The 17,370-nt window shown below is 42.2% G+C and overlaps 1 protein-coding gene across 2 annotated transcripts in view; it reads right to left on the bottom strand.

The window, feature by feature from the left end:
* The window catches only part of LOC118006680 (ganglioside GM2 activator-like), a 33,039-nt gene that overhangs the window by 8,594 nt on the left and 7,075 nt on the right, over positions 1-17,370 (bottom strand). The window contains exons 3-4 of one of the 2 annotated variants that reach the window (XM_034999435.1): positions 12,633-12,815; positions 10,614-12,279 (exon numbers count right to left, since the gene is read on the bottom strand). The exons of the other annotated variant lie outside the window; for it this stretch is intronic. Coding sequence (XP_034855326.1) covers positions 12,124-12,279; positions 12,633-12,815 — 339 coding nt within the window. The 3' untranslated portion in view covers positions 10,614-12,123. Of the gene's footprint in view, positions 1-10,613; positions 12,280-12,632; positions 12,816-17,370 lie in introns of those variants that run through there. 2 annotated transcript variants of the gene reach the window in all.

The following is a 17,370-nucleotide window of genomic DNA, read 5'->3' as shown; positions in this document are numbered from 1 at the left end:
GTTTATGCAAAAGGAGAGCTTGTATTTTTTATAATATTAAAAAGTTGGAAACATCCAACATTAGGTTAAATTATGACTCATCCAAAATAAAATGGTGTGATGCCCCCACACACTGCAAAAATGCATCTATTGATAGGTAAATACATTTGTGATTGATCAGTAGGAAAAAGCTGGTTTATTAAAAACGTGAACCAAAACTAGACAAAGACAGTATGAGAAAATAAAGCTACAGATCAAAATCTTTCATGGATATACATGTAAAAATTGTAAACAAAATTTTAGCAATTCAACAATATATTAAAAGGGTAATACATCATTGCAGAATGGGATTTATCCTAGGAATACAGGGTTGGTTTAATATTTGAAATCAGTGTAATTCACCATTATTAACAAACTAAAAAAAGAAATAAATAATCATCTCAATAGACACAGAAAAGCATTTGGCAAAATCCAACATCTACTCCTCATATAAAACTCTCAGCAACTAGGAATAGAAGGGAAATTTCACAACTGGTAAAAAGCATCTATGAATACATATAGCTAATGTCATACTTGATGGAAAAAATTGAATGCTTTTCCTGTAAGAAAGATCAGAAGCAAATCAGAGCATTTCTATCTGATACTGTGTCAGATATCTAGACAATTAAATTAGGCAAGAAAAAAAAATAAATGGCATCCAGATCAGAAAGGAAGAAAGAACTGTCTTTATGAAGATGGCATGATACCAATGTAGAAAACCCAATGGAATCTACAAAAAAGCTACTACTAATTGGTTTACAATGCTTCAGGACACAAGGTCAATATACAAAATCCAATTGTATTTCTCTGTACTAGCTGAGAACAATCAGAAATTGCACTTATAATTGCATCAAAAATATGCAATAATGGGGGATAAATCTGATGAAAGATACGAAACACCTGTTAAAGACTATCATATATAATCTTTATAAAGACAATAATATATTGCTAAAAGAAATTGATGCCTAAATAAATGGAGAGATATACCTTGTTCATGACTCAGAAGACTCTTTGTGGTTAAGGTATCAATTCTCACCAAAATCAGCCTTTTTTTTTTTTAATAAGCTGACTAGCTGATTCTAAAATTCATATGAAAATGTAAAGGACCTAGAATGGCCAAGATATCTTTGAAAAAGAAGAACAAAAATCGAGGGCTAACACTGATTTCAAGAATTATAACAAAGCTATAATAACCAAAACTGCATGGTGTTGGTGCCAAGATAGACAAGTAGATGAATAGACCAGAATAGAGCCCGGAATAAATTCTACCCATATGTGGGCAACTGATTTTTGACAAAGACGCAGAGGCAAAGTAGTGGGGAAAGGATTGACTTTTCAAGAAATGGAGCTACAAAAATTGGATATCAATATGCAAAAAAAAAAAAAAAAGATCCATACTTTATATTTATTAATCAACTCAAAATAGACCTATGGATCTTAGGCCTAAATATAAAACCTAAAACTATAAAATTTTTAGAAGAAATCATAGGAGAAAAATTTTGTGACCTTGGGTTAAGCAAAGATTTCTTAAATACAACACCCAAAGCACAATCCATTAAAGAACAAATCACTAAAGTAGACTTCATCAAAATTAGAACTTTTGCTCTTCAAAAGACACTGTTGAAAGGATGGAAGGAAAAGCCACAGTCTGAGAGAAAATCTTTGCAAAGTTGTCTATTGAAACACTCATACCCAGAATACATGAAGAACTCTCAAAGTCCAGTGATAAGGAAACAACTTATTTTTTTAATAGGCAAAGGTTTGAATAGACCCAGTACCAAAGAAGATATATGGATGGTAAATAAGCATATAAGAATATGTTCAACATCATTAGTAATTAGGGAAATCCAAATAAAAGCCATAATGAGATACTACTTTATATCTAAAATTTAAAAGATTGACCATACTAGTGTTGGCAAAGATGTGGAGGAACTGGAACTCCCATAAAAGAAAAGGAAGCATACACCTATAAAAAGACTTGTACATAAATGTTCATGGTAGCTTTATCATAGTAGATAATATGCAACCTGTTCTGTAGGGACAGAAAGCAAATCTGGTTTCTGAAAGGAGAAGGAGTGGGTAGAGTGAGTGGGAGATATTACAAAGGGGCATGAGGAAACTTTTGGATGTTACGGATAATGTCTTCTCAATTTTTATTGTGAGGATGGTTTCCCAGGGGTGTGTATATATTTCAAAACTTACCAATTATACACTTTAGATATGTGCAGTTTAATATTAACTATACCTCAATACAGCTGTTAAAAATGTGAAGGATGATTCCATTTTGGTTCTTTTTAAAAAAGAGGTCATTTGCATATAGTCGAGCAATTTTGAAGGGTATCAGAACATAAAATGTTATGGGAATTTTCACCAAGTTGGTTGAGTTAGGAGTGAAATTTTATGCTTTTTTTTTTTTTTTTTTTTTGCTTGCCTGTGTTATTGTATTTTTAACAGTAATGTATTGACTTTACAGCTAAAGAAACTTCATGTGAGGGGAAATTTTAATGATGATTTGTTTCACTATAATGGAAAAACAATGTTAAAAAAACTTTTTATTTTTAACCCATATGGGAAAGTATGTAAAGCATAAATGTACAGTATAGTGGCAGACGAGAATTCTACCACTGAACCACCAAGGCCCCACAAATGTACAGTATAGTGAATACTTATAAGTAATGTCACTTTTCAACCTCTCCTTCTATAACATGATTGATGCTATGGAACACCAGGAATCCCAGCTGGAGTTAGGAGAGTTCTCATCCTTTGTGCGTCATCATCCATTTACCAATGGTCAGATGTCAAGCAACAAGCTCTTGGAGGAGATGTGAAGTAGCTATGAAAGAGAGGGAGGTAGAGAGAAGCATCCTATCACTAGATAAGAAAACTATAAGCCAATAATAAAATCTTTGCCCTTTTGAGACCCAGACCACAAGCGTGGAGAAAGTGAGGCTTTGGGGAATATATGGAAGCCTTCCTATAGGATATAGCGCAAGAAAATGCAGGTAAGACAGTGTGGTTTATGACTTTGGGGTAGGGGATGGTCATACACCTTGTTGAGATTCTAATGGAAGCCATAGATCCTCGTTCATAAAATTCACATATACGCACACATGCTAAGTTTTACATGCAATTTGAGGAACAATCACAAAGTCCATGAAGTTAATAGACCCTGGGTTGCAAAAGAACCTCTGGAAAAAGAAATGCAAGAATCTCTGCTTCTCATAACATTGAACAATCTACAGATAGTGGATAGCCAACCTTGGCACAAAGGTTTGCATGCAAAATAAAGCAATGCAAAATCAAATTAGGGAGGTAAGCCACCAGACAATGAACGTCAGGCACCATGTGACTGGCGCGACACACGCTATCTGAATCCAACCTGCATTCTGAAGATCGCTGATAGGACCCAAATTGGCCATTCCAGTTGCAACAGTGTAAGCTGAATTCTCTACTGCTATGTGCTTCCTTGGCAAAAACTGGGACCTGGTAGCTGGAATAGAGATATTTTAGAGGATACTGAGGATGGAGGGGGATTCCTGCCCCCGCCCCAGGACCTTCAGAAATATTTCCCATTGCAGTTCTCTGCTGGACAAATGTGATCTGTCTTAAAATGATAGAGCTGGACTACGATTGGGGCGTAGAGTGGAATGAGACACAAAATCATTTTAAGGAGAGGCTTAATTTGGATCTTCAGCAAGTCCACTGAAAGAAGTAGAAATAAGAGAACTGGGATTGCTACAGAACTCAAGTTGAGATTCCTAAAGCAACACAAGCCCTGCCTGGGTGGGTGGGGGTGGCGGGCAGCAGAAGTCACCCATGTGAAATGGAGGCATTCAGAGTTGACTCCAAGTGGACATTAGTGACACAAGTGCAACAGTTTATAAGCCACAGTGCCCCTGGCAATGAGACTGAAAGGCAAATTCCTAAGGATGCACAAGATTTGCTCTTGGCAAATAATGTCCAGGCTGACTTAAACCTACATAGGAGGGCCTCGAGCAAGTCCCTGAGTTCAAAGATTAAAAAAATGGGTGAGGGGGCAGAACTTCTGCCTGGTATGCCAATACCACTTAAAAGTGAAATTGAGGGGATATGACTCTTGAAAGAGAAAATCTTTAGGAGGACTCCAACTTAAGAAGCTGGACTTACAGGTCAGGGAGGTTAGGTAAGCTACCAGACAAGGAACGTCAGGCGCCATGTGATGGGTACAATGTACGCTGGCTGATTGCAATCAGCACTCTGAAGATCACCGATAGGACCCAAACTGATCAGTCTAGTTGCAACAATGGAGGATAAATTCTCTGCTGTCTGTGCTGCTCTGGCAAAAACTGGGACCCAGTTACAAGGCCCTGGGTGATCTGGTCCCTCCCCACCTCTCCAGCTTCTTCCTGCACCAGCAGCACCTTCTCCTTCCAGTCTTAACGGCCCTCAGGCAATTCCCTAAAAGCACCATATTCCCCCTTGCTGCAGAGCTTCCACATACACTATTCCTCTCTCTCTTTCCCTGATTCATTCCTCCTCGTGTCTCAGATGTCAGCTCCCACTTCCTCAAAAAACCCTCTCTGACTTCATGCACCGACCCAGACTCTGCAGTTCCCAGGAACTTCTATTTTGTAACCCACCACAGTTGCGGTATTTATTTGCATACATGTTTATCTCCCTTCCTGGACTGAAGTTGCATGAGAGCTAGCTCATACCCTTTTTGTCCCTCAAAATGGAAACTTCAGCAATATATTTTTACAACTTTTTATTTTGAAAAAACTTTAAGGTGGCAAAAATAATACAGAGTTCCCAATATACCTTTCACCTACTTTCACTAACGTTAACATCTTACAGAACCCGAATACAATGATCAAAGCCAAGTAATTAACATTGGTGAAATCCTGTTCCTGGGCCTTTTTCTAATCCAGCAACCAATTCAAGAGCCCACAGTTTCTTTATTCTCTCCAATCTGTGACCGTTCCTCAGTCTTTCCTTATTGTTCATGGCCCCACACTTTTGAAGAATACTGGCCATTTATTTTGTACTGGTCTCTCAATTTGGGTTTGTCTCCTCTTTCCTCCTCACTGAGGTTAACCCATTTTTGACAAGACCACAGAAGTCTCATTGTGCTTTATCAGTGCATGATATCAGGAGGTGCACATGATCAATGTCTTATTACTAGTGATGTTAACTTGGTGATGTGCATTTGGTTAAGATGGCACCTGCCAGTTTTCTCACCATAGTGACTATTTTCCCCTTTGCAGTTGATATCTTGTAAGGAAATACCTTGAAACCATGAAAATCCTATTTTGTTTTGTTTTGTTTTGTTTTAGAGAGAGAGAAAGGGTGCAAGCACACAAGCTGGGATGGGGAGAGTAGGAGGAGATAGGGAGAGCAGAGGGAGAGACAGAACCTCAAGCAGACTCCCTGCTGAGTGTGGAGCCCAATGGGGGGCTTGATTTCATGACCCTGAGATCATGATCTGAGCCAAAATCAAGAGTTGGTCGCTGAACCGACTGAGCCACCCAGCTGCCCTGCAAAATCCTGTTTTTAATCATATTTTGACCCAATAATTTTAGCATTCATAGGTGATTTTTTTTCTCTTCCTGACATTCCTTCTACATTTAACTGGTATTCTATTGTGTATGGACTCATGGATTTTTTTTTTTTATTCTGTGGATTAGAATACATTATTGTCATTATTTATTTTATTGCTCAAAATGTCCAAGTTTGGCTATTGAGAGCTCCTTCAAGTTGGCTCCTATGTCCTTTCAGTATGCCCCCATGATCTCATTATCCACAATATATTTTTTTCAATCCTTCAATTCCAAATATTTTCAGAATTTCTAACCCCTACTCCTGTGAAAAACAGATTGACTAATTCAAGTCCAATATTTGTGTGCAGATCCATTGGTCTTTAGCTGTATAGTATCCCATCAAAATACTGTAACATCAGTTAGTTATATTTCTTATCACCTCCTTCAATGTGGTTACATTCCTCATTTGAAATACCATTCATTATTGTTTGTATTTCATATTGAATTCCCCTCATCTCCTGGATGATCTTAATCATGTTCTGGGTATGAGGAACATTACTGTGGTTCTAAGAGTCACAATTACAAAAAAAGATATACTCAGAAGTGTCCCACCCCCTTCGTCCTCTACACCCTGTTATCATTTCCCCTTTTTTCCACATTATTCCTACCTAACCTCTGTAAATAACTAATCTCACTAGTCCTGTCTCATCTTTACAAATAAGCAAATGCACGTATATTTATTTATACCCACCCCTTCTGTCTTACATGAAAAGTAGCACATTACACTTCTCGGCACTTTGCTTTGCACTTAACGCTATACCCTGGAAATAACTCTGTATCAATTCAAAGATCTTCCTCCTTCTTTTTTTTTTAATTATTATTAACATATAATGTATTATTTGTTTCAGGGGTACAGGTCCGTGATTCATCAGTCTTACACAATACACAGCACTCACCACAACACGTCCCCTCCCCAGTGTCCATCACCCAGCCACCCCATCCCTCCCACCCACCTCCACTCCAGCAACCCTGTTTGTTTCCTGAGATTAAGAGTCTCTTATGGTTTGTCTCCCTCTCTGGTTTTGTCTTGTTTCATTTTTCCCTCCCTTCCCCTATGATCCTCTGTGTTGTTTCTTAAATTCCACGTATGAATGAGATCATATGATAATTGTCTTTCTCTGGTTGACTTATTTCCCTTAGCACAATACCCTCTAGTTCCATATATGTCGTTGCAAATGGCAAGATTTCTTTTTTTTTTTTACGCCTGAGTAGTATTCCATTGTATATATATATATCACATCTTCTTTATCCATTCATCTCTTGATGGACATCTAGGCTCTTTCCATAGTTTGGCTACTGTGGACATTGCTGCTATGAACATGGGGGGCAGGTGCCCCTTTGGATCACTACATTTGTATCTTTAGGGTAAATACCCAGTAATGCAATTGCTGGGACATAGGGTAGCTCTATTTTCAACTTTTTGAGGAACCTCCATACTGTTTTCCAGAATGGCTACAACAGCTTGCATTCCCACCAACAGTGTAGGACGGTTCCCCTTTCTCCACATCCTCGCCAACATCTTGTTATTTCCTGGCTTGTTCATTTTAGCCATTCTGACTGGTGTGAAGTGGTATCTCATTGTGGTTTCGATTTGTATTTTTCCCTGATGCCCAGTGATGTGGAGCATTTTTCATGTGTCTGTTGGCCACTTGTATGTCTTCTTTGCAGAAATGTCTGTTCATGTCTTCTGCCCAGTTCTTGATTGGATTATTTGTTCCTTCAGTGTTGAGTTTTATAAGTTCTTTATAGATTTTGGATACTAGCCCTTTATCTGATATGTCATTTGCAAATATATTCTCGCATTCTGTCAGTTGTCTTTTGGTTTTGTTGACTGTTTCCTTTGCTGTGCAAAAGCTTTTTATCGTAATGAAGTCCCAGTAGTTCATTTTTACCCTTGCTTCCCTTGCCTTTGGCGATGTGTCCAGAAAGAAGTTGCTGCGGCTGAGGTCAAAGAGGTTGCTGCCTGTGTTCTCCTCAAGGATTTTGATGGATTCCTGTCTCACATTTAGATCTTTCATCCATTTTGAGTCTATTTTTGTGTATGGTGTAAGGAAATGGTCCAGTTTCATTCTTCTGCATGTGGCTGTCCAGTTTTCCCAAAACCATTTGTTGAAGAGACTGTCTTTTTTCCATTGGATATTCTTTCCTGCTTTGTGGAAGATTAGTTGACCATAGAGATGAGAGTCCATTTCTGAGTTCTCTATTCTGTTCCATTGATCTATGTGTCTGTTTTTGTGACAGTACCATACTGTCTTGATGATCACAGCTTCCGGAATTGTGATGACACCAGCTTTGCTTTGCTTTTTCAACATTCCTCTGGCTATTCGGGGTGTTTTCTGGTTCCATACAAATTTTAGGATTATTTGTTCCAGCTCTGTGAAAAAAGGTGATGGTATTTTTATAGGGATTGCATTAAATGTGTAGATTGCTTTAGGTAGCATAGACATTTTCACAATATTTGTTCTTCCAATCCATGAGCATGGAACGTTTTTCCATTTCTTTGTGTCTTCCTCAATTTCTTTCATGAGTATTCTATAGTTTTCTGAGTACAGATCCTTTGCCTCTTTGGTTAGGTTTATTCCTAGGTATCTTATGGTTTGGGATGCAATTGTAAATGGGATCGACTCCTTAACTCTTTCTTCTGTTGTTGTTGGTGTATAGGAATGCAACTGATTTCTGTGCATTGATTTTATATCCTGCCACTTTATTGAGTTCCTGTATGAGTTCTAGCAGTTTTGGGGTGGAGTCTTTTGGGTTTTCCACATAAAATATCATATCATCTGTGAAGAGTGAGAATTTGACATCTTTGCCAATTCGGATGCCTTTTCTTTTTATTGTCTGATTGCTGAGGCTAGGACTTCTAGTACTATGTTGAACAGCAGTGGTGATAGTGGACATCCCTGCCGTGTTCCTGACCTTAGGGGAAAAGCCCTGTTTTTCCCCATTGAGCATTCTCAATATTCACTTTGGGTTTTTCATAGATGGCTTTTATGATATTGAGGTATGTATCCTCTATCCCTACACTGTGAAGAGTTTTAATCAAGAAGGGATGCTGTACTTTGTTGAATGTTTTTTCTGCATCTATTGAGAGTATCATATGGTTCTTGTCCTTTCTTTTATTTATGTAGTGTATCATATTGATTGATTTGCAGATATTGAACCAACCTTGCAGCCCAGGAATAAAATCCACTTGGTTGTGGTGAATAATCCTTTTAATGTACTGTTGGATCCTACTGGCTAGTATCTTGGTGAGAATTTTTGCATCCGTGTTCATCAGGGCTATTGGTCTGTAATACTCCTTTTTGGTGGGGTCTTTGTCTGGTTTTGGAATCAAGGTAATGCTGGCCTCATAGAAAGAGTTGGAAGTTTTCCTTCTGTTTCTATTTTTTGGAACAGTTTCCAAAGAACAGGTATTAATTCTTCTTTCAATGTTTGGTAGAATTCCCCTGGGAAGCCATCTGGCCCTGGGCTCTTGTTTGTCGGGATATTTTTGATGACTGCTTCAATTTCCTTGCTGGTTATGAGTCTGTTCAGGTTTTCTATTTCTTCCTGGTTCAGTTTTGGTAGTTTATACATCTCTAGGAATGCATCCAGTTCTTCCAGATTATCTAATTTGTTGTTCAGCCACTTTGTTTTTGGTTTTTTTTTAAGATTTTATTTATTTATTTGACAGAGAGACACAGTGAGAGAGGGAACACAAGCAGGGGGAATGGGAGAGGGAGAAGCAGGATTCCCACTAAGCAGAGAGCCCGATGTGGGGCTTGATCCCAGGACCCCGGGATCATGACCTGAGCCAAAGGCAGACACTTAACGACTGAGCCACTCAGGTGCCCCTATTCAGTCACTTTCTTTTAGACGTTTACATTTCCAGTCTTTACAATCACAATGCTGCAATGAATAATCACATGTGGGCATATTTTTGTATTGTTGGCAGTGTAACTTCAGAGGAAATCCCAGTGGTAGAGTGTTGGCTCAAAGAGTAAGTGTTTTTGAAGTTTGGTTAGGTAGGTACTGACAAATTCTTGTCAAGAATTGTACCACTTTGCATTCCCACCAGCTGTGTAGGAATGCCTGTCTTCCTAAAGCCTTGCCTAGCAGTGTGGTTGTATTTCCATTGTTCACCAGTCTGAGACGTGACGTTCTCTCTATTGTTTCAATTGACATTTCTCTAATCATGGGTAAGTGTGTACATTTGTCATGTTTAAGGGCCATTTTTACATCTTAGTGTGAGTATGTGTGGGAGAAAGAGAGGAGAGTTGTCTTTTCTCAATTTTTCTATCAGGTTTTTAGTCCCTTCAATGTTTCATTCTTTATATAGTAGAAATATTAACACTTTGTCTATGATATGTGCTGTAAATGTTTTCTTCCAGTATTTTGACTTTATGGTATTTCTTAAGTGACTTTTTTTTTTTTAATGTAGCCAAACGTATCAGTCTTTTATCACCTCTAGATTTTTCACCTATGTTTTCTTTTAGTACTTGTATGGTTTCATTTTCTGACATTTAGACCCTGGATCCATTTGGAGTTTATTCTGCATATGGTGTGAAGAACGAATCTAATTTCAACTTTTTCTAAATGGCTTTCCAGTTGGCTCAGTACCATTCCTTAAAAAGTCTATTTTGCCTGTGATTTGAAATTTTTCACCCCCTCCTCAGTGACACCGGGGGGAACATTGGACCCAAGAGCCTGGCATGACATGGAAAGATACACCGAGCTAATGAGATTCCATTATAGGATACGAACTGAGAACAACTGTGAGAATCAGGTCAAAAAAGCAAAAGGGGAAAAGGCTGGCATGGTCACAGAGCAATAGGAAAGCAAAAAAGCAAACCAAGGACACTGTACGGCGATGAGGCCAAATGAAGCAGGGATAACAAGCAGCTCACAAGGAGGGACAGTCCCTGGAATCACCTCGGCTCATCTGTGCCACCCACAACAAAACTTTCCAGCAGGAACAGCCCACCATGAACAAGCTCCAAAAACCCCAAGATGGACAAATATGCAGCCAAGACAAAGGAGGAATTCTCAGCAAGTCAAAAAGCTTTATTGCCATTCCAGGCTTCAAATGAGCCCAGAAACTGGGGGCAATCCATGGGTCAGTAGGCTGTCATGGAGGATGGGACAATGGACAAACCCAGGCACCTGATGTGAGTCCACCCCTCTTCGTGGGATCCTTGCTCCACAGAGGAGCTGCTGGTGGATTCCAACTCTTCAGTGTTTGCCCCATTCACCCCAATAACACTCTTAGGCTGGGGCAGGCAGCTTCGTGATCCCTGCAGCTCACATCTCTGAGAGGCTGCCTCCCCCTCCTCGAGCCCTGGAAGAGCCTGCTCCGTGGGTCAGATACTATGGATTTGGCCCTAGGGAGGGAGAAACGGCACTGGAGGAGTTGTCTCAAGACCAAAAGGACAAGGAATGCATGTTCTTACGTCAGAGGTCGCAAACTGGCCACACTGGGCCAGATTTCCCCACTGACAAGTCTGTTTGGCCCTTTTGGCCTGCACAGTGTTTTAAAAAATAATTAGTTGCCAATATTTAAAAACTATAAGATTTCATATAAAAGTCTGGATTTCCAAGGAAAAACAATGGAGACTGTTTGGTAATATTGGGCCCACAACATTCTCATGTGGCACCAACTGCCAGAGCACTACAGAAAGTGCCCCCAAGGGCTGAACGCACCCTCTCTAACTCAGTTCAGGCCCCATATTCCCTGCTAATATTACCAAGCTCAAGCCTGGACATCAGCTGCCTTGTAACAGTGGATATGAGCTGCTATACAAAGGGGGGAAAAAAGACACGCCTGGAAGCAATAGGTTCCTTGTGGTCATCCTCACTCGTTTGGGTCTTGTGCTTGGCCCAGAAGGCGCCTGAGTTTGTAAACCACCTTAAATACATAGAGCATTCTTACATACATCTCCTAGTGAAGCCCTCCACCACATGCCCTACCTCCCCAGGATACGCTAGGCCCCACTGTTCATGGGGCAAATCTAGAAAAGAATACTGAATTAATCATAGAAGTTAATGGAGGAATAGACTAAGATGAACTACTTCAGTCCCTTCATCGTAAGAGGGACCTGGAGTAAAACAAAAACTATTAATACTCTCATTCTGCTTTTAAGTCAGTGACCAAAAAAAAAAAATTTTTTAAGAAAATCATGAAGGTACTTCAGGAAACCAAGATTGGGTCAGTCTGAACTTGGGGTCACAAAATATATTCGTCCCATTCCTTGATTATTTAGAAAATGAGTTAAGCTCTTAGAAAATCACAGGTTTGACGAGGAAAATGAAGCAGCCGGCCTGGCAGTTGTCGTGGGCTATCAAGAACTGCTGAGCTCCTCCCTAGGTTAGGGCTGCCTGCCCATGCCTAAAACGTAGGTGGCACAAAAGGATTTTCAGTGAGGGAAGTGGCATCATTGAAGAAAGGAGCTTGAAGGGGGAGAGAGAGTCAGAATTTGACCTTGGCAAATGCAAGACAGAAGAAGAGGGACATCTTCCTCATACCCTTCATTCTGCTGTGGCTGGTGCCACATTATTTGCCCTTCAGAGAGGCAGAGATCTTGATACAGCCCAGGCGTTTCCCACCACTGCTGAGGATGCTCTTGATGCGGTAGGACCCAGAGGTGAGCCAGCTGGGCAGCTCCATGCTGGGCAGGGTGAACTCAGTCTTGGGCAGTGCATAGATGCCCTATGGGAAAACCAATGGATCACAATCAGTGGGACCCTACTGATAGGACTCTCCTGGAACTCTCCTGTAAGACTGCAGTCATGAACTGCCCCTCCTCCCACTCTCCCGAGAGCTACGTGAGATTAGAGATCGCCGGAGGCCTACAGAGCATGGAATGTTACAGCTCACAGGCACGGGAGGGCACACTGCAGTTCAAGTCTCCCAGTTCACAGATGGATAAACCAAGGCCCTCCAAACATAAGCAATTTGGGATAGATCACACCAATTTACAGCCACAGACATCCAGATCTGCAGAAGGAGAATGCAAGACCCCAGTCTTTACTCCAGCCACTCCTTCCCTACTAAGTACTTACTACTTTGATGGGACAGTGGCAGGGAAGCCCATAGGTGTGCAGGGGCTCTGGGCAGGGCTGTCCAGGGGGAATGAAAGCACCAAGTATTTGGCAGAAGTCTTCATAGGTGCAGCTACCAATTTGTTCCACACATGGGACTTTGACCCAGAAGCTGGCCACTTCCTTCTCTATAGTTAATTCCAGCTGGTGAGAAAGAGTTTGACACAGTATGAATTCCAAGGCAAACATGCCAGACCCTCTACATCTCCAAAAGGTCAGCATTTTATTTTAATCACAGAATTTTTCATCAGATGGGGTCTTGGAGATACTCTGATCCAGAAGAGACAACATTGTGGCACAGACCACAATGGTACCTTTTCCTGTGCCCAGGGCAGGTATTAATCATTGCTGTGATTTTTTCCCCCCCTTCACTGAACCACAGTCTTAGAATTCTTTAGGTAGTCACTACCATCGGTGGAAGCTAACACTGGATTTGAAATGCACTTGTCTAACTGCTAACTGGCTAACTAGTGTCGCTTCCTAGACTTCCCTTCTCAGTCCAATCTTGGCTTCAGAGCCCTTGTCTGTGTAGGACCTCAGCTACTGCCAGCCAATTGGAGCAGAAACCCATTTTCTATCCTTGGATCAAATTTCCTATCAAACACAGAATTTATTTTTTTTAAAGATTTTTTAATTTATTTACTTGAGAGACAGTGAGAACAAGAGAGATCACAGAGAGAGAGGGAGCAGCAGACTCACCACTGAGCAGAGAGCCTGATGTGGGGACTCGATCCCAGGACCCTGAGATCACGACCTGAGCCAAAGGCAGACGCTTAACCGACTAAGCCACCCAGGTACCCCAAGACAGAATTTAAAACAATAGGAATTTATAGGGAGGTCACTTTGGGATTGATATAAAGCAAGATCTTCTTAACTCAGCTGGGGAAGCCACTGAAGGAGCTCTACATCCAGAGAGAAGCTGGACGAGAAGATCTATGATGTGCTTCACACCTCCAGCTGCCATGATGCTATTCCTATTCTAGAGATTGCAGCTGACCCAGAAGTGGCCAGGATCTCAAGGGGGACGGTCCCAGCTGTGCCTGGTGTGTGCCAGGCATTCACTAAGTGAGTTGTCTCTCTTGACCATGTTCGTGCCCTCAACCCCCCAAAATGTATCAAGGGAAAACAGTAGGAAAGGGCAGGAGGACGTTAGCTCACTGGAGCATCTGATTCCTTGTGGGTGTTATGCGGGAAACCACAATTTTAAGACCCCTTTCGGTTCTGACATCCTAGCAATTCCATGTTTCCCAGCCTCCAGGCTCACTTGATTTAGGACTCTTGTGTTTAAGAGACAAATCCTGGATGGGCGCTTATTCCCCCCAGAGCCTGCTGGGCTTGGGCTGGTTCCCCAGGTTGTGGACTTAGTCTTCCAACCACCCTAGATGTCAGGATCCAGGCCCAGGAGGAAGGGAGACATCAGTGTACTCTGGATCCTGAGTGGACAAACTCAAATTGCCTCCCTTGCTGACCTCATCCCGCTCTGCTGACACACACAGTATCCCCCACCCCCACCCCCATTCACACACAGTCCCCTCCCAGTTCTCCTCTCTGCTCTCCTGCCAAGCCTGCTCCAGGCCCTTTGCCTAGGAAGAGTCACAGGGCCTGGATTGGAAAGCTATTCCTGACAGTTCCTAGTATTGTGCCCTTGCCTGGAGCTACTTCTCTCAGTTTCCATTCCCTTATCTCCAAAAGCAGGATATGCCTACCTCTCTCATAAGATCCCATCAGTGAGATAGTGCCTATAAAACACTTGGCACTGTGCCTGAAATCCAAACATTAATTCCTGCAGGACTATCTGTCCTACCTTCTCCCTCAGCCAATACCGTCTCCCCTCCCCTTGTTTCACCAATATCCCCAGGAAAATGGTTGAGTTGGTTATGCCCTGAGCAGAAACACCCAGATGAGGGGACCAGTGGGGGCCAAGTCCTGTCTGGGGTCCATCCATCAGGCTGGAAGCCTGTGGGAGCTGTATCTACCAGAAGGAGCCATGCCTCCCCCACCCAGGACAAGCACAGCATCAGAGGTGCTCAGTGGGGGTGCACAGAGCATAAGGCAACAGGCACTTTTGAGGTAGCAGCCATGCCTACCATTCGGGGACTGCAAACTATGGCTCTTTTCCCAGCCCTTGTTCTCAACCTACTTGCTCCTATGGCTCAGGAAAGCAAACAAGGCTGGATAATAAGGTACCGTCAATCTCTCTAGCCCAAGACTTCGGGGCAGTTAGGTAGCTCGATTTAAATAAACTTCTGTCATGGGACCTATCCCGACAGCAAGACAGAGGCACTGACAGGTAATCAAGGCAGGAGCCCTGCACCTGCCAGGGCCTGTAAGCAAGTCCCTTTCCCATCAGTTCTCCGCTCCTCCATCCTGACAATGGAATATTTGGATCTCATGATCTCAAAGACACCTACCTGTTCTGACATCCTAGGAGTAAAGATTTCTACAGGTTGAAATGATTTCTCTTGGCCTCTCCCACACAGAGAGGCACACAAAGGCTCTAGATAAAGATACACTAATAGCAACTGAAGGGGAGCCATGTGATGCATCGGGAAGGGGGATGTTATAAAGGTCACAGGCCTCAGGCAGGGGCACTGCAGGTACATGATTTTAGGGGGGAAAGAAGGCCAAACCATCAGGCCTGAAAGCCATGTCTAAAAGCCCCAAATAAGCGTATATGCCAAATAAAGCAGCAATTTGATTCCTGAGGATGGGAAAACCAGGGTCCCAGAGGCTGAAACTTGAGAGAGGGCCCACAGAAGGGAGTTATAAATTATGCCGAATCCTATGAAGCAAGGCAAAAGAGGAAAAGGGAGCTCCTGGGTAGCCCCAGTCTTGCCCATGGCACATGGAATCTGGGGCATCCAGCTTCTCAGCATTGCAGCTGAGGTTAAATCCATCCAAGTCCGAGACGAGACTCTGGATTAAAAAAATTACACTTCAGCAAGGTCAGAGGAAGAGAGGATGGGTTGGCTCTCCAGTGGCCTGGACACTTACTCTCCCCTCTGGGCCTCAGTAACAAGAGGTGGAAGCCATTGAGGCCTCCAGGCTCATATGGGGCTGGAGTCGGTACTGTCCCAAGGGGGTCTCTGCTGAGCAAGGGAGAGTTCTGGAGCACTCTCCTACAAACACACCAAGCACTAAGTCCACCTCCCTGCCTGAAAGAGTTCAGGAACAGGGAACTACACAACATAAGGACACCCGGCCTTGAATGTACTAATAACCTGTGGCCTGGGGCAGGTTGCACTCTTCTATGAGCCTCAGTGTCCCTTATCTGTAAAATGAGGTTAATCATTGTTTCTCCTACACAAGTGTTCCAAGGCTTTCATTTAATGGCTAATATGCACATTACCTGAAAAGTAAAAGAACTAAACCAAAAATATAGAGGAGAAAGGTAGGGGGAAGGGGAGGGGCAGAGGGAATCTGAGCAGTTTTTAAAAAGTGCAATGGCCAAATTTATGACAGGTAATTAAGTAATAGGATGGGGGGGTGTCCTTAATGGCCTTCAAAGAAGCCAAGAAAAGCAGGCTGGGGACAGAAGGAGATCGCCAGTTTTTTCCTTCCAAGTCAGATGCACAGTGTCATGGAAAAGCCAGCGTTTTACGTAACAGTGGCAGGAGAGCACCTGCCAGAGAGCCCTGCACCCCAGACTCAGCAGAAGGAGCAGGGAAATGGCATTTGTGTCACCCTGCTAGATTATCAGCTGAAGTTTGGCTAAAGAAAATGCAATGATCTCGCCCGGAGAAGATCTGGAAGGAGGTACCGAGGAAGGCAGGCCCGAGAGTGGTCCACACACATCCGGGGCTTCTGTCCGGGTCCCAGGGGCGGCAGGAAAAGACTGACACTAACTGAACTATTAACAAGAGTTAACATGTTCTGAGCAGGTCTTGTGGGCCAGGTCCTGTGCAAAGCACTCTCCACATTATTAACCCAGTAATTGTCCACCAGCAACCTACGAGGTAGAGGCTGTAATTCGGCCAGGCTGCAGGGTAGTTACAGGGATAGATTCCAAATCAGAAACCTTTTAAAGAATCAGAATAAAACTGGTGCCAGAATAGATCTACATCGGGATAAGCTGAAGGGCATGTAAGAATATGCTATAAAGGCAGCAATTCAAAGTAGTGAGAAGAAGTACAGTGTGTATGGTGTTACAATAGACATATGAAAAGCCTTTATTGTTCTGTTGAAAAGCATGTAAATAGCCACCCCAAAAGAAGAAAACAGACATGATCAAACTGTTCAATCCCAAAGTATATACAAAAGGCAACAGAATTAATGAAAAGACGTCAAACCTCACTAGGGATGACATATAATGGTGGAAAACATTATTGGAAAATGCTCAGAATCATCAAATGTGTGAAAAAAGCAAATCTGTTGCTGGCACATCTGTTGGAGAGGATACATGGGTTCAAATATCTGGAGGCACTCTGGCAATCTGTATCTAAAGACCTAAAAAGGCTGTGACTAGATAATCAGAGAAGGACAAAAAGATACATTACAAGGATAATTTTAGCAAAGGTGTTTCTAACAGCCAAAAAATAAACAAAGCCAAACAGACAAAAAACTACCACAGAAACAAACTAAATGGCAATAGATTTGTTAAGTGCACCAGGACAGATCTACAACAGAATATTTCTGCCATTAAAAAGAATCAGGTAGGGCGCCTGGGTGGCTCAGTCGTTAAGCGTCTGCCTTCGGCTCA

The sequence above is a fragment of the Mirounga leonina genome, unplaced genomic scaffold (genome assembly GCF_011800145.1).
Source record: "Mirounga leonina isolate KUSES-001 unplaced genomic scaffold, KU_Mleo_1.0 Mir_98, whole genome shotgun sequence".
NCBI lineage: Eukaryota > Metazoa > Chordata > Mammalia > Carnivora > Phocidae > Mirounga > Mirounga leonina.
Note: the sequence above shows the minus strand (reverse complement) of the source record. Positions and strands in the feature narration are given on the sequence as shown.